Source organism: Hypanus sabinus, chromosome X1, assembly GCF_030144855.1.
Source record: "Hypanus sabinus isolate sHypSab1 chromosome X1, sHypSab1.hap1, whole genome shotgun sequence".
Taxonomy (NCBI): domain Eukaryota; kingdom Metazoa; phylum Chordata; class Chondrichthyes; order Myliobatiformes; family Dasyatidae; genus Hypanus; species Hypanus sabinus.
The window spans coordinates 6,304,764-6,330,272 of NC_082738.1; the positions used below are offsets into that span (position 1 = coordinate 6,304,764).

General features: G+C 39.4%; 1 protein-coding gene across 2 annotated transcripts in view; it reads left to right on the plus strand.

Moving 5' to 3' along the window:
* The window catches only part of myo1d (myosin 1D), a 567,195-nt gene that overhangs the window by 334,607 nt on the left and 207,079 nt on the right, over nt 1-25,509 (plus strand). For both annotated transcript variants that reach the window (XM_059955714.1, XM_059955715.1), the window contains exon 17: nt 21,150-21,373. In XM_059955714.1, coding sequence (XP_059811697.1) covers nt 21,150-21,373 — 224 coding nt within the window. The remainder of the gene's footprint in view (nt 1-21,149; nt 21,374-25,509) is intronic.

The window sequence follows — 25,509 nt, forward strand, 5'->3', positions numbered from 1 at the left end:
ACCAATCGTCGTACAGGGATCAGAAGTGGAGAGAGTGAGCAGCTTCAAGTTCCTGGGGGTCAAGGTCTCTGAGGATCTAACCTGGTCCCAACATATCAACGTAGTTACAAAGAAGGCAAGACAGCAGCTATATTTCATTAGGGGTTTAAGGCAATTTGGTTTATCAACTAAAACTCTCAAAAACTTCAATAGATGTACCATGGAGAGCATTCTGACAGGCTGCATCACTGTCTGCTGCTATGGGGGTGGCTACTGCACAGAACTGAAAGAAACTCCAGAAAGTTGCAAATTTAATCAGCTCCATCTTGGGTACTATCTTCTGTAGCATCCAAGGAGCAGTGCTCTTTGATTATCTGTGTTGTAATAGCTTCTTAGAAACATAGAACAGCACAATACAGGCTCTTCGGCCCACAATACTGTGCTGAACATGACCCTACCTGAGAAATTACCTAGAGTTACCAATAGCCCTCTATTTTTCTAAACTCCATGTGCCTATCCAGGAGTCTCTTAAAAGACCCTATCGTATCCGCCTCCACCACGGTCACCAGCAGCCCATTCCACGCACTCACCACTCTCTGCGTAAAAAACTTACCCCTGACATCTCCTCTGTACCGACCTCCAAGCATCTTAAAACAGTGCCCTCGCGTGCTAGCCATTTCAGCCCTGGGAAAAAGCCTCTGACTATCTATATGATCAATGCCTCTTGAAAAAACTTCTGTGGTAATTGTATTGGTAGTGTTTGGAAAAAATATTGTAATCTAGTGAATATATTCATTTTTACAGCATTTACTCTGCCTACTAATGTTATTGGTAACATCATCCATTTATCAAGATCTTCTTGAATTTTTTTCAATAATGGTAAATAATTTAATTTATATAAATTCTTTATATCATTATCAACTCTTATACCTAAATATTTTATACCTTTTCTCGGCCATCTAAATTGATTTATTAGTCGACATTGACTATAATCTCCTTTAGTAAGGGGTAGAATTTCACTTTTATCCCAGTTTATTTTGTGGCCTGATATTTTCCCATATTCTTCCAATCTAGAAGATAATTTACGCAGCAAATACAATGGGTTTGTTAAATAAAGCAAAATATCATCAGTAAATAAATTAATCTTATATTCTTCCTGGTTAACTCTGAAACCCATAATATCTGGGTCCGTTCTAATTAATTCAGCTAATGGTTCTATCGCCAACACAAATAAAGCAGGTGATAATGGACAACCTTGTCTAGTTGACCTTGTTAACTGAAATGATGTTGAAATTTGACCACTTGTCACTACTTTAGCTTTGGGATGAGTATTTAAGGTTTTAATCCATTTTATAAAAGATACTCCTAATCCATATTTTTCCAATACCTTAAATAAAAAATCCTATTCCAATCTATCAAATGCTTTTTCTGCATCTAAGGCAACTCATTCCCTCCCTCTTTTGTGCCAAATTAATTATGCTAAGTAACCAAGTTACATTATCTGCTGATTGTCTATTTTTGATAAATCCTGTTTGATCCATATGTATTAATTTTGGTAAGTATTTAGATAATCTATTAGATAAAATTTTTGCTATTATTTTATAGTCAGTATTCAACAAAGAAATAGGTCTATATGATGTTGGTTTTAAAAGATCTCTAGATTTTTTTGGCAATACTATTAAAATAGTTGTCGAAAAAGATTCTGGAAGTTTTTGCATTCTTTCCGCTTGGTATATTAACTCCATAAAAGGAGGAATTAGTAAATCTTTAAACTTTTTATAAAATTCAGGTGGAAAATTCAGGAGGATTTATTACTCTGAAGTGATCCTAGAGCTTCTTTGACCTCTTTTAATGTAAAAGGCATATCTAATCCCTTCTGTTCTTCCGAATTCAATTTTGGAAGAGTTATTTCTGATAAAAAACCTTTCTATCTCAACATTATCATTTTGTGATTCTGATTGATACAGCTCAGAATAAAAATTCTTAAAAGTTTCATTAATTTCTAAAGGTTTATAAGTGATTTTATTTACACTTGTTCTAATTGCATTTATCATTTTGGAAATCTGGTCTGTTTTCAACTGCCAAGCAAGAATCTTGTGTGATCTTTCACCTAGTTCGTAATATCTCTGTTTAGTTCTTGTAATTGCTTTTTCTGTTCAATATATCTGAAGTGATTGATAGACAGATAGATAGATAGATAGATAGATAGATAGAGAGATACCTTATTCATCCCCAAGGGGAAATTCAACATTTTTCCAGTGTCCCATACACTTATTGTAGCAAAACTAATTACATACAGTATTTAACTCAGTATAAATATGATATGCATCTAAAATCACCCTCCCAAAAAGCATTAATAAATAGCTTTTAAAAAGTTCTTAAATAGTTTACTAAAGTGCATTGAGTGGTAACTTAAGCTCAGTCCTAACCCCGGCACTTTAACATGTCTTGCCCCTGGTGGTTGAATTGTAGAGCCGAATGGCGTTGGGGAGTAATGATCTCTTCATCCTGTCTGAGGAGCATTGCATTGACAGCAACCTGCCGCTGAAGCTGCTTCTCTGTCTCTGGATGGTGCTGTGCAGAGGATGTTCAGGGTTTTCCATGATTGACCGTAGCCTACTCAGCGCCCTCCGCTCTGCCACCGATGTCATACTCTCCAGTTCTGTGCCCACGACAGAGCCCGCCTTCCTTACCAGCTTATTAAGACGTGAGGCGTCCCTCTTCTTAATGCTGCCTCCCCAGCACGCCATCACAAAGAAGAGGGCGCTCTCCACAACTGACCGATAGAACATCTTCAGCATCTCACTACAAACATTGAATGACGCCAGCCTTCTGAGGAAGTACAGTCGACTCTGTGCTTTCCTGCACAGGGCATCTGTGTTGGCAGTCCAGTCTAGCTTCTCATCTAACTGCACTCCCAGATACTTGTATGTCTTAACCTGCTCCACACATTCTCCATTAATGATCACTGGCTCCATATGAGGCCTAGGTCTCCTAAAGTCCACCACCATCTCCTTGGTCTTGGTGATATTGAGACACAGGTAGTTTGAGTTGCACCATATCACAAAGTCCTGTATCAGTTTCCTATACTCTTCCTCCTGACCATTCCTGACACACCCCACTATGGCCATGTCATCAGCGAACTTCTGCACATGGCAGGACTCCGAGTTATATTGGAAGTCTGATGTGTACAGGGTGAACAGGACCGGAGAGAGCACTGTCCCCTGCGGTGCTCCTGTGCTGCTGACCACCGTGTCAGACCTACAGTCTCCCAACCGCACATACTGACGTCTGAAGTGTATTATATTGTAACTTCTTGTTAACAAGTTGTCTTCGTTTTTCTTCTGTCATATATCTTTGAGATTCCTTTTCTAATTTTGTAATCTCTTTTTCCAATTGATCTAGTTCTACCATATATTCCTTCTTAATTTTAGAAGTATACCTTATTATCTGGCCTCTCAAATATGCCTTCATTGCTTCCCATACTATAAATTTATCATCAACTGAATGTAAATTTGTCTCTAAAAAAAAACTGAATCTGCTTTTTCGTGAGATCACAAAAATCTTGATGTTTTAATAATATTGAATTAAATCTCCATCTGTAAATCGATTCCTCTTTATCCATCATTATCATTGTCATTGTCAAGGGGGAAAAGCTCACCAATGCCTCTACTCTCTGAGGAAGCTGAAGAGAGCTGGACAATGAACATCTATGCTTACATCATTATACAGATGCACAGTAAAGAGCATCCTAACATACTCCATCACTGCATGGTACAGAAACTGCACGGTACAGAAACTGCACTGCGGTGGACAGGAAGGCTCTCCAACGTGCACCAGCCTCCCACCATCAAGGACATATATATAGAAAAGTGTTGGAGAAGGGGCAGTAACATAATGAGGGATCCTACCCACCCTGCTCATGGACTGTTTATCTCACTCCCATCAGGGAGGAGGCTGCATAACATCCACCCCAGGGTCACCAGATACAAAAACAGAATCACGTTTATTATCACTGGCATGTGTTGTGAAATTTGTTAACTTAGCAGCAGCAGTTCGACACAATATATGATATAGAAAAATAAAAAGATAAAATAATAAATAAATTAGTAAATCAATTACAGTATACGTATACTGAATAGATAAAAAATCATGCAAAAGCAGAAATAATATATTTTAAAAGTGAGGTAACGTTCACGGGTTCAATGTCCATTTAGGAATCGAATGGCAGAGGGGAAACTGTTCCTAAATCGCTGAGTGTGTACCTTCAGGCTTCTGTACCTCCTCCCTGATGGTAACAGTGAGAAAAGGGCATGCCCTGAGTGCTGGAGGTCCTTAATAATGAAGCATTACTGCCACTCATGCTATTGGGTTTCACTTTGTAGGAAGTAATGTCTTGTAAGTCCTGCCAGAGTTGTTGTGCATCCGATTTCGCCTCCAACCTCGTTCAAAATTGTCTCTTCACCCTTGAAATAGCCTTCTCCAAATCATAACTGGTTTTCTGGTACAGGCCTGGGTTGCCAAACTTGAAAGCCTTCAGCAGATGATGTACCTCCTGGTTCATCCATGGCTTTTGGTTTGGAAATGTACAGCAAGTCTTTGTAGGCACACACTTATCCACACAAGTTTTAATGAAGTCCTGTAGGCGCTCTTATGCTTCCCTTGTCCATACCTTCTTGGTCCTCACTGCTGGTGTTGCAGTCTTCAGTCTCTGCCTATACTCAGGGAGTAGAAGTGCAGCCACGTGATCAGACTTCCCGAAGTGAGGGTGTGGAATAGCACGGTAGGCATTCTTGATGGTGGTGTAACAATGGTCCAGTGTGTTGTTTCTTCTGCTATTGCAAGTGATCTGTTGATGGTAGTTGCTTAGTGATATTTTTCAGACTGGCCTTGTTAAAGTCTCCCAAAACGATGGTGAAGGCATTAGGGTGTGCTGTTTCGTGCATGTTGATCCCATTGCTCAGAAGATCCAAAGCCTGATTGACAATGGCCTGAGGTGGAGTGTAAACTGCTACCAAAATAACTCCAGAGAATTCCCGTGGTAGTTAAAAAGTATGGCACTTTACTGCTAGATATTCCAGGTCTTGTGAGCAGAGTTGGGACAGCACTGATATATTTGTGCACCAAGAAGAGTTGATCATGAGGCATACTCCTCCACCTTTGCTTTTGAGAGACTCTATAGATCTATCCCAATGGTGTTTAGTAAACCCGTCAATCTGGATTGCTGCATCCGGTACGGAAGGGGTTAACCAGGATTCCGTGGGGGGGGGGGGGGAGAAAAAGGACACATGCGGTCCTAATGTCCCTCTGATTCAGCACCCTAACTCTGAGATCTTCAATTTTATTCACCAGAGACTGCACATTTGCCAGCAAGATAGTCGGTATCAGGGGTTTAAAACCCCGTTTCCTTAAATGCACTTGCAACCCTGACCTGCAACCACGTTTCCCGCGTGGAATCCTACGAGGATGAATCTGTCCCAAATCAGTATTGTTTCCGTCAGTTTTAAGCAGTGATAGTTCACTTAAATGCATTAAGACATCTTTGTTGACTGTACTGACCTTGGAAGCAGTTGTGCTTTTTAGCTGTATCAGGCTGAAATGGGAATATTTAATGAGAGTTCTGCTGCTACATGAGTCGCCTTGAGGTGCCTCAGAAGTAGAAACAGTTACTATCCCTGAACAGCAAGGCTGATCAACACCTCCACTTACTAACCAATCCTTCCATACCCCAACCGCCACCACTTTTCATCTGTCAATCACCTTATGTACAGATATTCCTGTGCCTAGCGTCACTTTATGGCATACCATCAATGTATATAAAAAATCTAATGCACTATATACTTTTTATTGTGTTCTTTATTTTTTGTGGGGTTTTGTACTGAATCGGACCCAGAGTGAGAATTATTTTGTTTTCCTTTACACTTGTGTACTAAAAATGACTAAACAATTTTGAATCTTAAATCTAACAGAGTCTGTATACAATATACAACCTGAAATTCATACTCTTCACAGCCACCCATGAAACAAGAAACCCCATAGAATGAATGATAGAAACGTTGAAACCCTCCCCTCCTCACTTTGCATAAGCAGCAGCAAAAGCAACTACCTCTGCAATGGCAGAAGTCCCAAAGAGTCCTTGATCCAGAGTCCATCAAGACTACAGTCCACAAACCAGCCTCAGACAGGCTTTCTCCCAGCGAGGGAGAGTGAGGTAATTCCAGAAACAACAAGAAGAGAGACCAGCAACTCACTGTTCCAGTGTTACAGTCTTCTGAATTGCTTCACAAACCCCCATCTCTAGGACCGACAGGTGAGACAAGAGATAGAGAGCAGGGGCTTTCCTCTGACAGCAGCTGGCAATTAGCAAACACACTACCTGCTGTCTTAGTGTTCCCGTCTTGATGTTTCAGTCTCCCACAATGTTTAAGTTGGCTAAATTGGTGAGGATCTGGGTAACCACAGGGCCACTCCCCGACATCTGACCTACCAGCCCCAGTGGTGTAGATCAGTCTGAAAACACACCACTTGCAAAGAACTGTAGTTTGAACTGTAGATCACGGACTCTGACAGAACCACTTGAGTAAAGCAAAATAATTGCACAATATAATAGGGATTACATCAATAAATTAAAGTTAAAATTACATTTATTTTTGAAGTTTGTATACCATATACAACCTTGAGATTCATCTCCTTATAGGCAGTCACAAAACAAAGATACCCAATAAAAACCATTCTTTAAAAAAGACCAATGTGCAGAAGAAAATCAAAACATGCAAACAATGAAAATAAGCAAATAACATTCAGGGCTTAAGTTCACAAAAGTGAGTCCACAGCCAATCATCGCTGCAGCCAGTCCAGGAACCCATTAGCTGCAGGCCACAGACTCAGTTCAGTGCAGAGACAAGTAAACCTCACGGAGCGTTGAACTGAACACTGGCCTGCCCCTGACACCCTAATCTTTTCAAGCTGGATCGCACTCAAATCAGCCAAACCTCTGGGAAATTAGTGAATTCTCAGAGAAATCATGGGAATCCATTCAGCTAGATCAGTGTTTTAATTTATCCCTGCAGTCACTGTCCACAGAACCCCAATATCTGCTCCTACCTTATCCAGGTGATGGCTGACCAGCTACGTCTTGGCACTCATCCATTTGATCCTAATGATGCACTAAGTAACTTTACTCCTAAGCCTCTCAACAGCCTTTGTTAAAATACTGTATCTGTTTCAAAAGCCAGTTGTCATATCAATGCCAAGATAGAGAAGCAACTAGTCGTACAGATCTCTTTCACAAGTTCATTTTGTTGATAGTGTTGCATTCTCTCTTTTAGCACTGGAAATGAAACCATGAGCCAAAAATCAGGTATACATCTTTCCAATGTCACAGATGTATCATTTAGTTTATGAAATACTTATAATTAATTTTCCATTTATTTATGCCTTTTTGCATAGAAGGTAGAAAAGTAGCTTTTTTGCTTTCTGTATTTATCAGCACCTGCTCCACTTTCTGACTGATTCCAAAAAGAATTGGATGTGTCCTTCAGCCACATGATGGGTATTTTGTAATTAAAATGCTCCATCAGTGCAACCCACTTCAGCTGTCTGCCCTAAAATTGTTATCTTTTCAAAGAATATGAAACAATAAATAGTGTCAAAAATTGAAACTCAAGCTCTGAGTATATCAGATGCTTTTAGATTACTTTCAGATACCTTATAAAAGTACAAGATGTTCAGTGATCAGTTTAAATGTTAAATGTCATATGAAGCCACATACTTCCTGTTAAATTGCATAAGCTCCCTATAATAATTTTGTGGTGTTCCATTTCCTTTCTCTTTGAATTATTCTGTTTATTTCAAATTGGGTGCTATTTTGTCATCCTACATGAACTTCCCATCTCTGATGACGTACTGGCAGTGTTATATTTTTCCCCTCTCTGGAAATAATCACAATTTATGTGCATTTGTAATTATGTAATTTATGCATTATGTAATTTACTTGCATTTATGATCATTTTTGTATCTGTATTAATCCTTAAGGCAATTCCACCTGTAAATCCTCACATTGATCTTTTTTTAAACCTAGTTCTATCCACATTTTATCCAAGGCCCATTTTGTCAAACCGTATAGCTGCCTGCAGTCCAGTTTTCCCTTTTAGCTAAATTGCTGCTATTCTGATACCCAAAGTGGATACGTGACCTCGCTATCTAGATACGCAAGCCAAGTTAGTACGATATGGAGAGCAAGCTGTTGCCCATGTAGCAGGCTCTCCCTCACCACACACATAATGAACCCTCAGGAACGGCAGAGACTGATACACTTTGGCACTAGCAATGTCGCAGGAGTTGCCAATCAGCATTGAACTCAATGTAGGACTGCCTTAGGGACTCCAGCTACAGATTTTCCCCCCTCAAGGTTTACACCTGAAGCTTTTCCCATGAATGGGTATAGCCACAAGGTAGCAGAGGTTTGAGATCAGAACTTTCCCTCCTCCTAGATGAGCTGCCAACCACAGCTGACAGGTCATATCTGCCCAAAGCAATCGGTTTTAAACCACCTTTGCCCCTTGTCAGTACAAATGGTTCCGCCAAGCTGAGTAGCTAAGCCTCACGTGAAAGTCAGGAGCTGGACTTGTCTGCCAGAAAGCTATTTGAGGTGCAAGTCATTGGGAGCATTTAAGAGATAGTGACAGCTTATCCCCAATACCACACTCAGCTATAACAATCTTAAGGAACCAACACATACAGTAATTTGAGTCAAATTAGGTCTTTAAATTCTAGTTAAATTAGGCACAGAGCCTTGGCTACCATTTGTTTATAAGACCATAAAATGGCTCATGGAGTCTACTCCGCCATTCAATCATAACTGATCCTTTTTTCTTCCTCCTCAGCCCTAGTTCCCGGCCTTCTCCCTGTAATCTATAAGAATATCCTTGATTCCAAGTGCATATAACTTTACCTGAGCCTACCCAACAATTTTCATCCTACAAATCTCCATTTGCCTCAATAGTCCATTGATGGAGCACATATTATGAATCTAACTGGGACTATTTCATTTGAAATGTGGAGCTGCAATTACCCAATCATCTTAAAGACATTTTCTTGATTAGGAAAAAATATATATTTAATCTAAGACCTTGAAATATTGAAAGGAATTGCCATAGCCATTAAGGGAATGAAACCAGCCAGCACTAACCAATTTGATTGGTGGAATCTGTTTCCACTTCCATATGATGTGATTTACTTCAAATGCTGATTGCTATGACTGCTAAGTCAATTGGTTACAAACAGTCATCACAGAATTCAAAAATATAGGATAGACATATGGAACAATGAACTCAGCACTGAATCAGGAAAAATACTAGGCAAGCTCAGTCCACCAAATTCATCCACATTTACCATCTGATAACAAGATGTGGCACTGTGGCATTTTACTTCCTTATGGACTCCACATGCCATACATATTGATCCTTTAGCATCAAAAAATGTCAAGCAAGCTTCTTGCTGATTGCCAACTATTACACATTTTGATCACAACATTTTCACATTAAGTGACTCTAGTGAAGGCTCTGTAGGCAGGAACAGAAAAATCATGTGCAGTATAGAACCATAGAACATTACAGCACAGAAACAGTCTCTTTGGCCCTTCTTAGCTGTGCCAAACCATTTTTTTGCCTAGTCCCACTGACCTGCACCTGGACCATATCCCTCCATACCCCTCTCACCGATGTACCTGTCCAAGTTTTTCTTAAATGTTAAAAGTGAGACCACATTTACCACTTCATCTGGCAGCTCATTTCACACTCCCACCACTCTCTGTGTGAAGAAGCCCCCCCCAATGTTCCCCTTAAACTTTTCCCCCTTCACCCTTAAACCATGTCCTCTGTTTTTTGTCCCCTCCTCTAGCCTCAGTGGGAAAAGCCTGTTTGCATTCACTCTATCTAAATCCATCATAATTCTATATACCCCTATCAAATCTCCCCTCATTCTTCTATGCTCCAGGGAATAAAGTCCTAACCTATTCAACCTTTCTCTGTAACTCAGTTTTTAAAGTCCCGGCAACATCCTTGTAAACCTTCTCTGCACTCTTTCAACCTTATTAATATCCTTCCTGTAATGAGGTGACCAAAACTGCACACAATAGTCCAAATTCGGTCCAGCTGGTCCAAATCCCTCTGCAAGCTTTGAAAACCTTCCTCACTGTCCACTACACTTCCAATCTTTGTATCATCAGCAAATTTGCTGATCCAATTTACCACATCATCATCCAGATCATTGATATAGATGACAAATAACAATGAACCCAGCACTGAACCCTGTGGCACACCCCTAGTCACAGGCCTCCAGTCATAGAGGCAACCATCTACTACTACTCTGGCTTCTCCCACAAAACCAATGTTGAATCCAATTTAGTACCTAATCCCAAATGCCAAGTGCCTAAACCTTCTTGACTAACCCCCCCCCCCACCCCATGTGGGACCTTATCAAAGGCCTTGCTGAAGTCCATGTAGACAACGTCCACTGCTTTCGTTCATCATCTTTCCGAATGTCTCCTTGAAAAACACTATAAGATTGGTTAGACATAATCTACCACGCACTGATGAGAGCAAACTAATTTGGGCAAATAAAGTCCACATGTTCCCTGTCACAAAATGATCTAGCTACAAAAGTATGTTAGGGGCCATACTAATCCTTATTGCAAAACTTAAGTTTTGTTGCAGCATGAAGTATAACAGGTTAACTACATGCTAAGTAGAATAGGCCAAGACAATAGCTCATAAATAGGAATCCAAAATACTCCATGAGCCACCAGTTGCAAACTGCTACATATGTATTTGTATAGGAAATTGAAATATTTCAGTGTTCACTCTCCTTCAGCGTTCTTTCCGTAAGCAGTTGCCACAAAGAAGGCATCAGGTCATCACCGTAGAATGAAGAGAAAAAGATTAGTGTTGAATACATTTAAATGCTGGTATCTCAATTATCTAATTCAGTAAAATAATTGACAAAATGCTTTTGTCATCATTGTTGATGATGAAACCCAATGATTTATCTTCAATTAATGCATATAAAGAGTTCCTTCATGACCTTTAAGCTTGTTTAGGCCAAATGTTTTACTAGGCAGAGATGATAGGGCATTAAATTAACTCAAAGTTTAATTTTCCTTGATTGTCTTTGAACTTTCTTTCCAGCAGTTAATAGAGCTCAGCTTCCTTCAGGGAGTTCTTTAAAAAGTGTAAATGAATCGAGAGAGAAATATGGATAAGCAGATGAGAAGGGAAATGATGATTATGCTAAGAACCTTAAATCAGGAAGGGAGGGAGGAGGTTCAAGTGGAGCACAATGCCATTTGGACTAAGTAGGACAAATAGGAGGATATATTTTATATCATTCTCAGTTCTCTCCAGTGATTTTTTTTTGCCTGTCATAACAATTCAGTGCTTTTTACAAGGTTGAGCTTAAAAACAATTAGACCATTTGAACTAACCACCACAATAAATGACCTCAATAATATACCTTACTACAGAGGCTGAAAATACCACATTAATGCTCATTTTTACAACTCTCTTTTCATTTTCTTTGCTGAAAATTAGAACGTCCATAATTATTTTTAGGAAAGCAACATGAGCATAATAGAAGTCTTTTTTTGCAATGATATCTGAAAGTGGTATAGCTGTCACATAATGAAGAGTCCTCCATCTCTTCCTGTGTCCCGATAGATTTATGATGCCAAGACATACTGGTAAGTAGGTTAATTTGTAACTGCAAATTGTCCTGTGATTAGGCTAGGCTTAAATCATTGGGTTGCTTGGTGGCGCATCTCAGTGGTCCAGAATGGCCTGCTGCACGCTGAATGTCTAAAATAAATCAGCAAATATACAAAATAAAGAACAGCTGGGTTGTGTAGCCTGTTCAAGTTAAGATGGCTTATATAATGTCAACATGATGAAATACAAGTGTACTGAAACATTAGACAGCGATTTTTAAAATACATCAAATTTTTCATCTGTTCATCAAACCAATTTGGTGTATGGTAGACTCACAGGGTTGGTAAATGAGTGGAAAATCTTTTGGGTATAAAAGGAATATGCCAAGACTTAAAAGCAATAAGGTGTTAACCTCTGACCTCCAGCATAGCCCCACAATTGAACACTTGCTGATAGAAAGGGAGGCTGCCGTTTTATTATTAACCCAACCAGATCTTTGTTTTCAAAGTTTCATATGTGCCATAACTTGGTTTATCACAGCTATCTGCAAAAGAGCAGAATAATTGACATTTCTTAAGTTGCATTGGTGCTTTTATTCCCTCCAATTTTAGTAAGATATATAGTATAAGGAAATGCTTAAAGTTAGAATAGGCTTCCAGTCGAGCAGGGGGTGCAGATCCATGATGATTCCTTGAGCGGCTGGTAGTATTTCCCAATGTATTAAAACTCAGTTGGAATACAAGCCTATAGACATCCAAATCCAGTATGGGAAACCTCACGTCTCCATGTTGTGCCCCTAGCCATCCATTTTGGGCCTTATGTGAAAGGTTGCATCTGTTTGCATTTTATCTTAAGTTGCTATGCAGAATATGTTAAGAGTTTTGATAACATGCATGTTATCTCTAGATTTTTAACTGAGCTATTAGCTACTGTTCCTCCCCATTCATAAAACACAAGTTAAAGCATAAAGTATTTAACCAGATTTTGTTAGCAACAAATTTTAAGTAAAAGCTTCATTGTCAAGTTTGCCAATAACATGAGAGTGGTGGGGCTCATCACTAAGACCGATGAGATAGCCTACAGAGAGGAGGTGGAAGAGTGCGAGACCTGGTTCCAAGCAAATAATCTCTTCCTCAATATCAGCAAGACAAAGGAGTTGATTATGGACTTCAGGAGAAATTTCATCACTCTCATCTCCTCTTTACATCAGCAGCACAGCGGTAGAAAGTGTGAGCAGTTTCAATCTCCTGAGAGTGCATATTGTGCGCAACCTCTCTTGGTCACAGAACATATTCTACACAATCAGGAAAGCTCACCGATGCCTCTATTTTCTGAAGAGGCTGAGGAGGGCTAGACAATACAATCTATACTCACGTAATTATACAGATGCACAGTAGGGAGCATCCTAACAGCTGCAGCACTGTTTGATATGGAAACTGCACTGCAGCATACAGGAAATCTCAACAATGGGTTGTCAAAGCTTTCCAATGCATCACCAGCACCAGCCTACCCGCTATCAAGGACATACTGTGTATACATGGTAGTGCCAGGAAAGAGCCAGTAACATCATGAACAGTAACATCCCACCCACGCACCCACCTTGGTCATGGACTGTTTGTCCCACTCCCCTCAGGGAGGAGGCTACATTGTATCCTTGCTAGGACCACCAGTCTCAAAAACAGTTACTTACCCTAAACAGCAAGGCTGATCAACACCTCCACCCACTAACCCACCTCTTCACACTCCTAACCACCACTACTTTATCATTTCCTGTCAGTCACCTTAAGTACAGACATTCCTGCGCCTAGCGTCACTTTATGGGCATATGCTCAATGTATATAAGCTATCCTCTGTACTGTATTTATAGTCGTATTTTTATTATCATGTTCTTCATCTTTTATGGCTCTATTTTTGTGCTGCGTTGAATCTGGAGTAACAATTATTTCGTTCTCCTGTATGCTTGAATATGGGAAATTTGATTAAACTGTCTTAAATCTTGTAAGGCAGTGCCTTTACTCTGTAAATTTTGTAAAGAATATCCTAACTGGTTGCATCATGGTCTGGTATGAGAACAAAAAGGCTACAAAGAATGGTGAATACAACCCTCCATCAAAGGCAATGCCCTCCCCATCATTGAGCATATTTACATGGAGTGCTACCACAAGAAAGCACCATCTAGGTCATGTCTTTTTGTTATTTTGTTGTTTGTGCAGTTTGACTTATTTTGCACATATGTTTTTTTTTGTAAGATTATGTATAGTGTTCCGTAAATTCTATTTCTTTTTGTTCCTGTAAGAATACCTGCAAGAAAATAACTCTCAAGGTAGTATATGCTTACATATACATCTTTCTTACTGCCTGCTAAATCGCTGGCATTTAGAGCAGCAGTGAAGGTCCTCCATCTCTGGCTGCGTTCAGGGCTTCCTTCATTGTGTTAGAAACTTCTCGGTTTTCACTACTGTCCCAGTTGGAGACTCAAGAATACCATAGTACTCAGATGTAGAAGATTCTTCATTGCTGTTTCCAGAACAATCGTGTTTTACCACTCAGGGTTGTTAGCCTTGAGCTGAACCCCCAAACCTGGAGGACTTGTGGACCACCTTTAGATCTGTTTGGTATGAGTGACCCTACCAAGAGCCAAAGGTTCATTTATTATCAGAGTATACAGCTTGAAATTCTTCTTCAAAGCATAAAGCCCTGACAGCGCCTTTGAACTTTTCTCTGAAGAGTATCAAAGATATTCAATTATTGCTGCTCGTCTCCACTTTCATGATTATTATCTTCTGTCTGGTTCCACAATAAGCTTAGTACCAAAGAGCCTACTGTTTAAATACAGAAATATTGTAGATCTTTCATTGACAATTTTAGATGGAAGCTTCGTAAAAGGAATGTGTTTAATATGCATTTGCTTCTTTGTTCTCTGCTACAGTTGTAAATAATTCAGTCCATGAGCAAGGAGAATAGGTGAGATAATAATACATTTTCTCCTTGGTTTGAAGGCAAATAGCATCGCATCAGAAAATCATTTCATAGCATGGTAAACAACTATTTTGATCTATTTTGTTTAAAATAAAGTTAACCTTAGACAGAATATCATTGGTAAAATGTAAAAAGAATGCAACAGTGAAAATGAAGCCCTTGCGTGTACCTTATGCCAAATATCCTGTGTATGGAAAAACATCTTAAAGCAGTGTGAACTCATCCACAAGGAGCTAATCTACTGTTTCATGTCTATTATCTTAATCTATTATTTGTCAGAAAGATTCCTTAATAAATGGAATCCAGTATTCTGAAACTAGCAGAAGGAGCTTCAATTGACCAGATAGTCAATAACTTACCACCTGCCTTTTGTTTGGCTCCTGCAGGGTTCCTTTGGTAACAGTTAACTTTTGCAGTAGCAGGGATCCTCCGCTGCCTGCTGCCACAGCTTTTCCATAAAACAGGGTAGATAATGAGATTATGTTAGACCTCAGGTAGTGCAACCTGATGTCCTATCCCCAGATGATTACTCTGGACTACAGTGTAACACGGTGGCATAACTCAAAGTTGCTTCCTCTAATGACTGACATTTAGTCGACTTCTGGTGCTGACTGTATGGAGTTTAAATTTCCTCTGGGTGCTCCAGTTTCATATCACTTCCCAAAGATGTGTGGATAAATGGGCCAATTGGCCATTGTTAATTACCCCTAGTGTGTAATGAGTAGTTGAATCTAGAAGAGAGTTGATGGGAATATGAGGTGGTACAAGAGTAATACTAGATGTTTGATGGTCAGTCAGCACAGACTCAGCTTCAGAATCAGTTTTTAAAAAGTGAGGTAGTGTTCACGGGTTCAATGTCCATTTAGGAATCAGATGGCAGAGGGGAAGAAGCTGTTCCTGAATCACTGAGGGTGCCTTCAGGCTTCCGGACCTCCTTCCTGATGGTAACAATGAGAAGAGGGCATGTCCTGGGTAATGGGGGTCATTAATAATATCTGAGGCACCACACCTTGAAGATGTCTTGGATACTATGGAGGCTAGTGCCCATGATGGAGCTGACTAATTTTGCAACTTCCTGTAGCTTCATTCGATCCTGTGCAGTAGCCTCCCCACCTCCCACACCAGACAGTGATGCAGCCTGTCAGAATGCCCTCCACAGTACATCTGTAGGTGACAAACTCCTCCTGATGAAATATAGCCGCTGTCTGCCCTCCTTTATAGTTGATCAATAAGTTGGGACCAGGTTAGATCCTCAGATCTTGACACTCTCTCCACTTTTGATCCCTCTATGAGGATTGGTTTGTGTTCCTTCGTCTTACCCTTCCTGAAGTCCACAATCAGCTCTTTTGTCTTACTGACATTGAGTTCAAGATTATTGCTGTGGCACCACTTAACTAGCTAGTATATCTCACTCCTGTATACCCTCTCACCTCCTTTTGATATTCTGCCAACAATGGTTGTATCATCAACAGATTTATAGATTGCATTTGAGCCACAAGAAATTTAATTGAGCAGTCATGGGTATAGAGGGAGTAGAGCAATGGGCTAAGTACACATCCCTCAGCATGCCAAAGGGCCATGATATGTGATGCAATGATAATTCCTGCTGGTAGTGGGACTTTTGCACTGTTTCTAGGTGTCTCTGATGAGTAACAGTGGAAATACATAATTTGGATTCTGTGGACATGAACTGGACACCCAGGTGGCATTTTGCCTCCCAGGTGCCAGGGTCAGGGATATCTCAGATCACATCCACAACATTTTGGCAAGGGACAGGCAGCAGCCAGATGTCTTGGTACATAGCGGTACCAATGATATATGAAGGAAAAGCAATGAGGTCCTGAAAGGAGAATTCAGAGAGCTAGGTAGAAAGCTAAGAAGCAGGACCTCCCAGATAGTAATTTCTGGATTGCTACCTGTGCCACACACCAGTGAGGGTAGAAACAGGATGATTTGGCAGATAAATGCATGGCTGAGAAGCTGGTATAGGGGGCAGAGCTTCAGGTTCTTAGATAATAGGGATCGCTTCTGGGGGAGGTATGATCTGTTCAAAAGTGATGAGTTGCACCTGAATCCAAGGGGGACCAATATTCTCACAGGCAGGTTTGTTAGAGCTGTTGGAGAGGGTTTAAACTAACTTGGCAGGTGGGGGGCGGGAAACCGGAGTGAAGGGACTCAGGGAAGGACAGATGGCAAAATAGGGGCGCTGAGTCAGAAAGGACAGCAAATACGGTACTCAAGGTGTATCAAAATGCGCGTAGTATAAGAAATAAGGTGGATGATCCTGTTGCAATATTACAGATGGCCAGGTATGATGTTGTGGCCATCACTGATTCATGGCTGAAGGATAGTTGTAGTTGGGAGCTGAATGCCCAAGGTTATACGTTATATTGTGTGGATAGGAAGATAGGCAGTGGGGCTAGTGTGGCTCTGTTGGTAAAGAATGGCATCAAATCAGTAGAAAAATGTGACACAGGATCAGAAGATGTTGAATCCTTGTGGATCAAGTTAAAAAAACTGCAAGGGTAAAAGGACATTGATGGCAGTTATATACAGGCCTCTCAACAGTGGCTGGGAGGTGAACCACAGGTTATAACAGGAAATAGAAAAAGCAAGTCAAAAGGGCAACGTTATGGTAGTCATGGGAGATTTTAATATGCAGGGCAATTGGGAAGATCAGGTTGGTAATGGATCTCAAGAGATTGAGTTTGTTGAATACCTAAGAGATGACTTTTTAGAGCAGTTTGTCATTAAGCCTACTAGGGGATCAGCTGTACCGGATCGGGTGCTATGTAATGAACCAGAGGCGATTAGGGAGCTTAAGGTGAAAGAACCCTTAGGAACCAGTGATCACAATTTGATTGTGTTCAACTTGAAATTTGATAGGGAGAAGGTAAAGTCTGACGTAGCAGGGATGTCAGCAGAACAGCAATGGCATGCGTTTCTGGGGGAAAATGAGGAATATGCAGGACATGTGTATTCCAAAATTGAAGAAATACTCAAAACGGTAAAATAGTACAACCGTGGCTGACAAGGGAAGTTAAAGCTATTGTAAAAGCAAAAGAAAGAGCATACAACAGAGCAAAAATTGAAGTTTTTAAAAACCTGCAGGGTGCAACTAAGAAAAAAATTATTAGAAGGGAAAAGATGAAATATGGAAGCAAGCTAGCAAATGATATCAAAGTGGATAGTAAAAGCTTTTTCAAGTATGTCAAAAATAAAAGAAATGAGAGTGGGTATAGGACTGCTAGAAAATGAGGCAGAAGGAATTATAATGGGGGACAAGGAGATGGCTGATGAACTAAACGAGTATTTTGCAGCAATCTTCACAATATGCCTGACGTTGTAGTGTGTGAAGGAAAAGAAGTTGGTACTTTTATTGTAACAAGGGAGAAGGTGCTCAAAAAGCTGAAAGACCTAAAGGTACACAAGTCACCCAGACCAGAGGAACTGTAAAGAGGTTCTGAAAGAGGTAGCTACAGAGATTGTGGTGGCATGAGAAATGATCTTTCAGAAATCATTGGACTCTGGAATGGTGCCAGAGGACTGGAAATTTGCAAGCATTTCTCCACTCTTTAAGAAAGGAGGAAGGCAGCAGAAAGGAAATTAGAGACCAGTTAACCTGACCCCAATGGTTGGGAAGATGTTAGAGTCGATTGTTAAGGATGAGGTTATGGAGTACTTGGTGACACAGGACAAGATAGGACAAAGTCAGCATGGTTTCCTTCAGCGAAAATCCTGCCTGACAACCCTGTTGGAATTCTTTAAGAAGGTTACAAGTAGGATAGATAAAGGGGATGCAGTGGCTGTTGTATATTTAGACTTTCAGAAGGCCTTTGACAAGGTGCCACACGAGGCTGCTCACCAAGTTAAGATCCCATAGTATTAGAGGACAGTTACTAACATGGTTAGAGCATTGACTGATTGGTAGGAGGGATGTTGAAAGGCTTTGATAGAGTAGATATGGAAAGGATGTTTCCCATGGTGGGAGAGTCTAGGACAAGAGGGCACAGCCTCAGAATAGAGGGGTGCCCTTTCAAAACAGAGATGCAGAGAAATTTCTTCAGCCAAAGGGTGATGAACTTATGGAATCTGTCGCCACGTGCAGCTGTAGAGACCAGGTTGTTGGGTGTATTTAAGGCAGAGATTGATAGGTTTTTGATTGGACATGGCATCAACGATTATGGGGAGAACGCCGCGAAATGGGGTTGAGGAGGAGATAGAAAAATAGGATCAGCCATGATTGAATTGTGGAGCAGACTCGACGGGACAGATGGCCTAAACCTGCTCCTATGTCTTATGGAAATAAAGTACATAAATATAATACTTTATAACAATCAAACTTATTAGAAAATATATTTTTAAATGCATTTAAAAGCCTTGGTATGCCCGTTGGCGCAATCTTTCATTAATTCTGTTATGATTATTATTCTTTTTTGGATTTATTGAGAATGCCCACAAGAAAATTAATTGCAGGGTTGTGTATGGTGACATCCATGTACATTGATGATAAATTTACTTTGAACTTTGTACTAATAAAAGCTTAAAAGAAATCCAAATATTTTGATTTATCATTTTAATCAAGGGCAATAATTCCAGTCCTTGGAATAGGGTCACATTTGTCTGGTAATTTAATAGTTAGGGCAAGGCTGAGCAGCCGGTTTATGGAATGTTTCCTTCCCTCCAATCAAACATTAGGGATCAGCTGGAAATTCTGGGGAACCCAGGGATGAATAATAGTTGTGATGTATTAACATTCAGTGTGTTCTGCATTTGTGTGCAGAGTACAGGCATGGAATTCCTGAATGTGCTCGGCTATACATTTCAGCTCACTAGCATTTCTCAAAAGAATTCCCAGTTGCCATTACCACGATCACATTCAATAACCACCTGCAGCATACCCATTTGAAAAGTAGAATTAATTGTATTGCTCTTCCAAAGAGTTAGAATTTTAAAAAACTGTAGACAAATAGCCTGTTTATGTGCTGCACAGTTGTGGAAGACCGTTCTATGGTTACAATTTCTTTTGAGCATGCACCAGTACTTGAACCCAAAGATCTCCTGTTTTATATGGCTCAATTCCTGTCAGTCATTCCTGGTCAAATCTGACAAAAGTCAACATGGCTCAGATTTCAAACACCTGAATTTCAATGAAAAGTCAAGCTGTTTTCATTAAAACACCTTCACCTGAACATTTTTCTTGTTAAACAACTTTTTATGTGTGGCTCAGTAAATAGGTACCTACTGGTTTCCATTTACAAAATTCCCAGTATTAAAACCAATTCAAAATTGAAGCCAGGTTATTATTTTGGTTGTGTACAGGAGACACTGCATTACAGGGGGTGTGATTGTGTGCCAAGAAAACAGTCTGTATGTGGGAAAGTATATGGTATGGTAGCAAAGGAGGTTTCAGTAAGGGCCAAAGTTGTGTTGTAACTGCAAACACCCAGCTAAAGCTTGTTAAAAGCAAGAGTTTTGTTTGCAAATGAACTGATAATCTGAAGAGCTGCAATGTTGATTAGTAATTGTGGATATGCTAGTAGAAAGAAAGCCGAAGTGGCTTCTTACCCATTCTGTAGTCTTGGGGTTGTTGATATCAACCACTGGCAAAAGGTGATCATTTTTAAATATTGAGAATCAGTAGAGCAGCCAACCAAAAAGCTTCACAAAGAATTTTTACTTGAAGAATTTTATACATTTTAACCAAGGATCAAATCACCATACTTTGTTGATGATAGAATGATGCAAAATAGTCTCGTGGAAGGAATTTGGTAAGGAAGAGAAAAAGTACTTTTCCATACCTGAAATAATCTTAAAGCTAATTCAGTCTGAATCAAGAAGTTCCCAACTTCAGTAAGTACATTAGAGGGCCAAAGTAATGATGTGGAAACGGCAAGTGATCAAAGACCCATTAAGGAACTATTAGGTCTTTATCAACATACCCTTATAATTCAATTCAAAACGCAAGGTTTCAGTTGACTCCATCTTGGGCACTAGCCTACAAAGTACCCAGGACATCTTTAGGGAGCGGTGTCTCAGAAAGGCAGCGTCCATTATTAAGGACCTCCAGCACCCAGGACATGCCCTTTTCTCACAGTTACCATCAGATAGGAGGTACAGAATTCTGAAGGCACATACTCAGTGATTCGGGAACAGATTCTTCCCAACAACCATCTGATTCCTAAATAGACATTGAAGCTTTGGACACTACCTCACTATTTTTAAATATATATTAGCTTTTTTGCACAATTTTAATCTATTCAATATGTATACTGTAATTGATTTAATTTGGGTTTTTTCCTTCTGTATTATGTATTGCATTGAACTGCTGCTGCTAAGTTAACAAATTTCACGTCACATGCTGGTGATAATCAACCTGATTCTGATTCAAAGATACTTAAGCTAATTTGGGCATATCTGCTTGTATGTTATGTAATCAGTAGATTTCTAGTCCATTTTCCTTAATTAAATATCCACCTTCTTTTATAGGTCTGGAGGGGAACGATAGCTCGACTTCGCTATAAACGCACAAAAGCTGTCTACATTATCATAAACCATTACAGGAAGTACAAGGTGAAATCTTATATCCGGGAGGTCGGCAAGCGTTTTCAGAACATTGGGACCATGAAGGATTATGGTAAACATGTGAAATGGCCAACTCCACCCAAGATCCTACATAAATTTGATGAAACATTGCAGTCTGTTTACCAAAGGTAAAATGCTGACCAGCATTATCAATGTGATTTAGTGATTGTGTAGCATACACCCTTAGATCTTAAAAACCACAAATATCACAGTTGCTCACCAGCTGAATTATTTTGTGGATGGTCTTTGCAAAACTGAACAAGACTTTTATTTGCTGAGAGATTTTCCATGAATTCTGTCAAGTGATAAGTCACATAGACATGGGTAGAGATGTGAACCTTGGCTGTTAGTGGGACAGCATAAAAAGAGGTAGTGTTTGTTGCTTCTGCAAAGTACTTTACATTCTTAAAAGGTCAAAATTCCCCCCAATGATTGAATAGAGACTGAAATTAGTTGGTGAAAGATTTTCTCATGAGCAGAAGAATTTGTAGTATGTAATCAATACTGTAGCATTGGGTTTTGACCACAAACTTGTGAAACTGAAAGTTAAGGGTTTACTGTACCGACATTTGAAATTCTATTTGGTTTTGTCCTGTAACTTTTGCTTAAGATTTAACTGTGGTTTATTCCAAACTTTAAGTAGGTTCCATTATCACAACTTGATCATTCGAGTTAAAATGTGCATCTTCCATTTTCATCTGTCTAATGAGCTATATTGAAATTTGAAATTCTATATTTAGTGATTTACCCCAATATGCAAAATAACTGGTGTGCAACTTCATTTTATCAGTTTAGAACATATTGTTTACCATTGCTTTGACAACTTCATCAGTTCCTGGCTATCAAACTTGACCATTTGGTCAGGCATCTTTAGGATTATATAATAGGCTAACTACAGCACAATACCCAAATTTATAGTACTTTATTGATCCCAAAGGAAATTACTGTATCACAGTAGTATTACAAATGCACAGATATACAGATACTAGAAGAGCATTGAGAAAATCTTTAAAAGTTACATTAAAAATAAGATGTACAAGATTTACAAGTCAAATATTACAAGATTTTCAAATTCTCACTAATAAAATGATAGTGCATTTACAGTATTAGACAGCAATGAGTGCACGTTCACACTGTCCAGATAAGAAGTGATGGTAGTATTGCAGTGTGTCCAGGACAGCAGGTTGTGGTAAACAGAAGTTAACAGGAGGGGGTCATCAGTTCGCCCACTATAGGTTGACTCATTATAGAGCCTAATGGCTGAGGTTAAGAGTGACCTCATGGAGCTGCTTTTTGGAGCAGCACAGTTGTCTTAGTCTTTTACTAAAAGTGCTCCTCTGTTCAGCCAAGGTGGCATGCAGAGGGTGAGAAACGTTGTCCAGAATCATCAAGATCTTCCACAGGATCCTTTGTACTACCACAGCCTCTAGTATTTCCAGTTTGACTCCTATAACAGAGCCAGTCTTTCTAATCAGTTTATTGAGCTTGTTGGCATCACCTGTGTTGATACCATTGCCCCCAACACACCACTGCATAGAAGAACATGTGAAAGAGAGCCTGCATACTCCAAAGGACCTCAAACCTCCTCAGGAAGTAGAGGTGACTCTGGCCCTTCTTGTACACAGCTTGAGTGAAGGACCAACACAGAAGTTCATCATCCAGGTGCACCCACAGGTACTTGTACCACATCCGCGTCCTCACCATCAATAGTAACAGGAAGAACAGAATCAAGAATTCTTTATCAAGCTTCAGGATATACTGTACAACAGCTTTAGTTTGCAATGTGTAAACAGTTCATGTAAGAGATACAGATAAGTGCAATATCTTCTAAGTGATTTCAGAAATATTTTACTGTAGACTGAAAAAACTATTTATAAAACTATAAAACTATTTATAAACAAACCAAAACTACTCATGTTAAGAATAAGCTTTGCTGAAAAATCAAAACTACCCCAAAGGATAAATGGAGAATAAATAGTTAGTAATTTTGCCAATAAAACTCCGTGCCTATAAATGACTAGCAATCATGCAGAATTTACATTTTGCCCTACTTTTGTTCATTTTTGGGAACATGGTCACCTCTAATAAGGGCAGTATTCCTTGCCCAACCCCATTCCTAAATGGACTTTGAAGCTTTGGACACTACCTCACATTTTTTTTAAAACATACTGTATTTCTGTTTTTGCATATTTTTTAATGATCTATTCAATATACATAATTGATTTACTTGTTTATTTATTATGTTTTATTTATTATTATTTTGCTCTCTCTGCTAGATTATGTATTTCATTGAACTGCTGCTGCTAAGTTAACAAATTTCACATCACACGCCGGTGATAATAAACCTGATTCTGATTCTGAGTTACCCTACTGAAAGTGGTGGTGAGCCATCTTCTTGAATTGCTGTAGTTATATCCACAGAACAGTTATAAAGGAGTTCTAGGTTTTGGATCCAGCAACAAAGGAACATTGATATGTATCCTTATCAGGGCACTGTTGCCTTGTTGGGGGGGGGGGGGGAGAGATCTTTGCCATTTCAATGCACCTGCAACTTTCGACTTTGTAATAGGTTTGAGAGGTGCTGGTGCAGTAAACTTTGGCACTTGCATGTCATTGTTGAAAATGGGGATGTTCTTAGAACTACTTCCTTTAGTATAACTACATGAAAGGACATGAAGATTTTGCCTAAGCTTTTCAGTCTGAGGATTTCATTTGCAGTTACTGTACTCAATAGCCAAGAAGTTCGGAAAAGAAAAAGATCAACTAACTCTAGTCACTGACAGGATCGCTTCTGGTACTAAACCAATTTACTTGCAAATTACAGTGCAAGTTTGCTTTAACTTGTGCCCATGTTTAAATAAAATACCAGCCTGAATGATGAAATTCACCACTCTGTCAAAAGAAAGATTTTTCAGCACCTCCGAAGTAGCAAGGGTTTCTTTTATGTATTCCTCCAAATTCAGGTTCAACATGTTACAAATTACAGAACAGCACCATGTCATTTGCAGAATGAGTACAGAGGAATATCACATCAGTCCATGACTTTGTCATTATCGGAACCATATATTGAAGAACCTTTGTGACTGAGGTTCCAAGTTAAATTAATAATCTTTTATGGAAAGTAAAATGAAATGAAAAATATAAGCCCTGCATATGGAATAATATTTTGGCCTCAATTGGTTGTGCAAAGAAGCATTTAAGACAATTGTACCAAGATTTTTTTTTAAAGTGAAATGCCACAATTTCTGCATATGTACATAATGTATTTATGTATCAAACACAAATTTAAGGAGCAGACACAATAAACTGTCCTCCGAAGTTACAACAGATGACAATAATGTTTCTCCTACTGTCAGGCTTCTCAGCCACACTAATAATTTATCCGTATCACTCTGTACAGCAGAATTTAGTATGCTCAAGATAACTTCATAAATCCATTGATCAAAAGCAGACTTATAAATTAAAAGAAACATTTACAGGATTCAAGGGGTGTTTATACAGTTCTGAAATTGGTGAATATCAGGAAGAAAGTCAAACCTCCCCAAGTTACAACAGGATTTCATTCCTTGTCTGTTGAAAATGCAGCTTCCCAGCAGTATACTAAAATTAAAACATAGGCTAACCAAGGGTAACATGTGCCATACCAGGTTGTTTAATAAATTACGAGCCCATGGTATTACAGGAAAGATTCTAGCATGGATAAAGCAGTGGCTGATTGGCAGGAAGCAAAGAGTGGGAATAAAGGGTGCCTTTTCAGGTTGGCTGCCAGTGACCAGTGATGGTCCACAGGGGTCTGTGTTGGGACTGGTTCATTTTATGTTATACGTCAATGATTTGGATGATGGAATTGATGGATGATGGTTTTGTTGCAAATGATACGAAGATAGGTGGAGGGGCAGGTAGTTCTGAATAAGTAGAGAGGCTACAGGACTTAAACAGATTAGGAGAATGGACAAAGAAGTGGCCAATAGAATACAGTGTCGGGAAGTGTATGGTCATGCACTTTGGTAGAAGAAATGAAAGGGTTGACTATTTTCTAAATAGAGAGAAAATACAAAAAACTGAGGTGCAAAGGAACTTGGGTGACTTTATGCAGGATTCCCCAAAGGTTAATTTGCAGGTCAAGTCTGTGGTGAGGAAGGTAAATGTGATGTTAGCATTCATGTCAAGAGGACTGGAATATAAAAAGGATTTAATGTTTAGACTTTTTAAAACACTGGTGAGGCCTCACTTGAAGTATTATGTGCAGTTTTCAGCCTCTTAT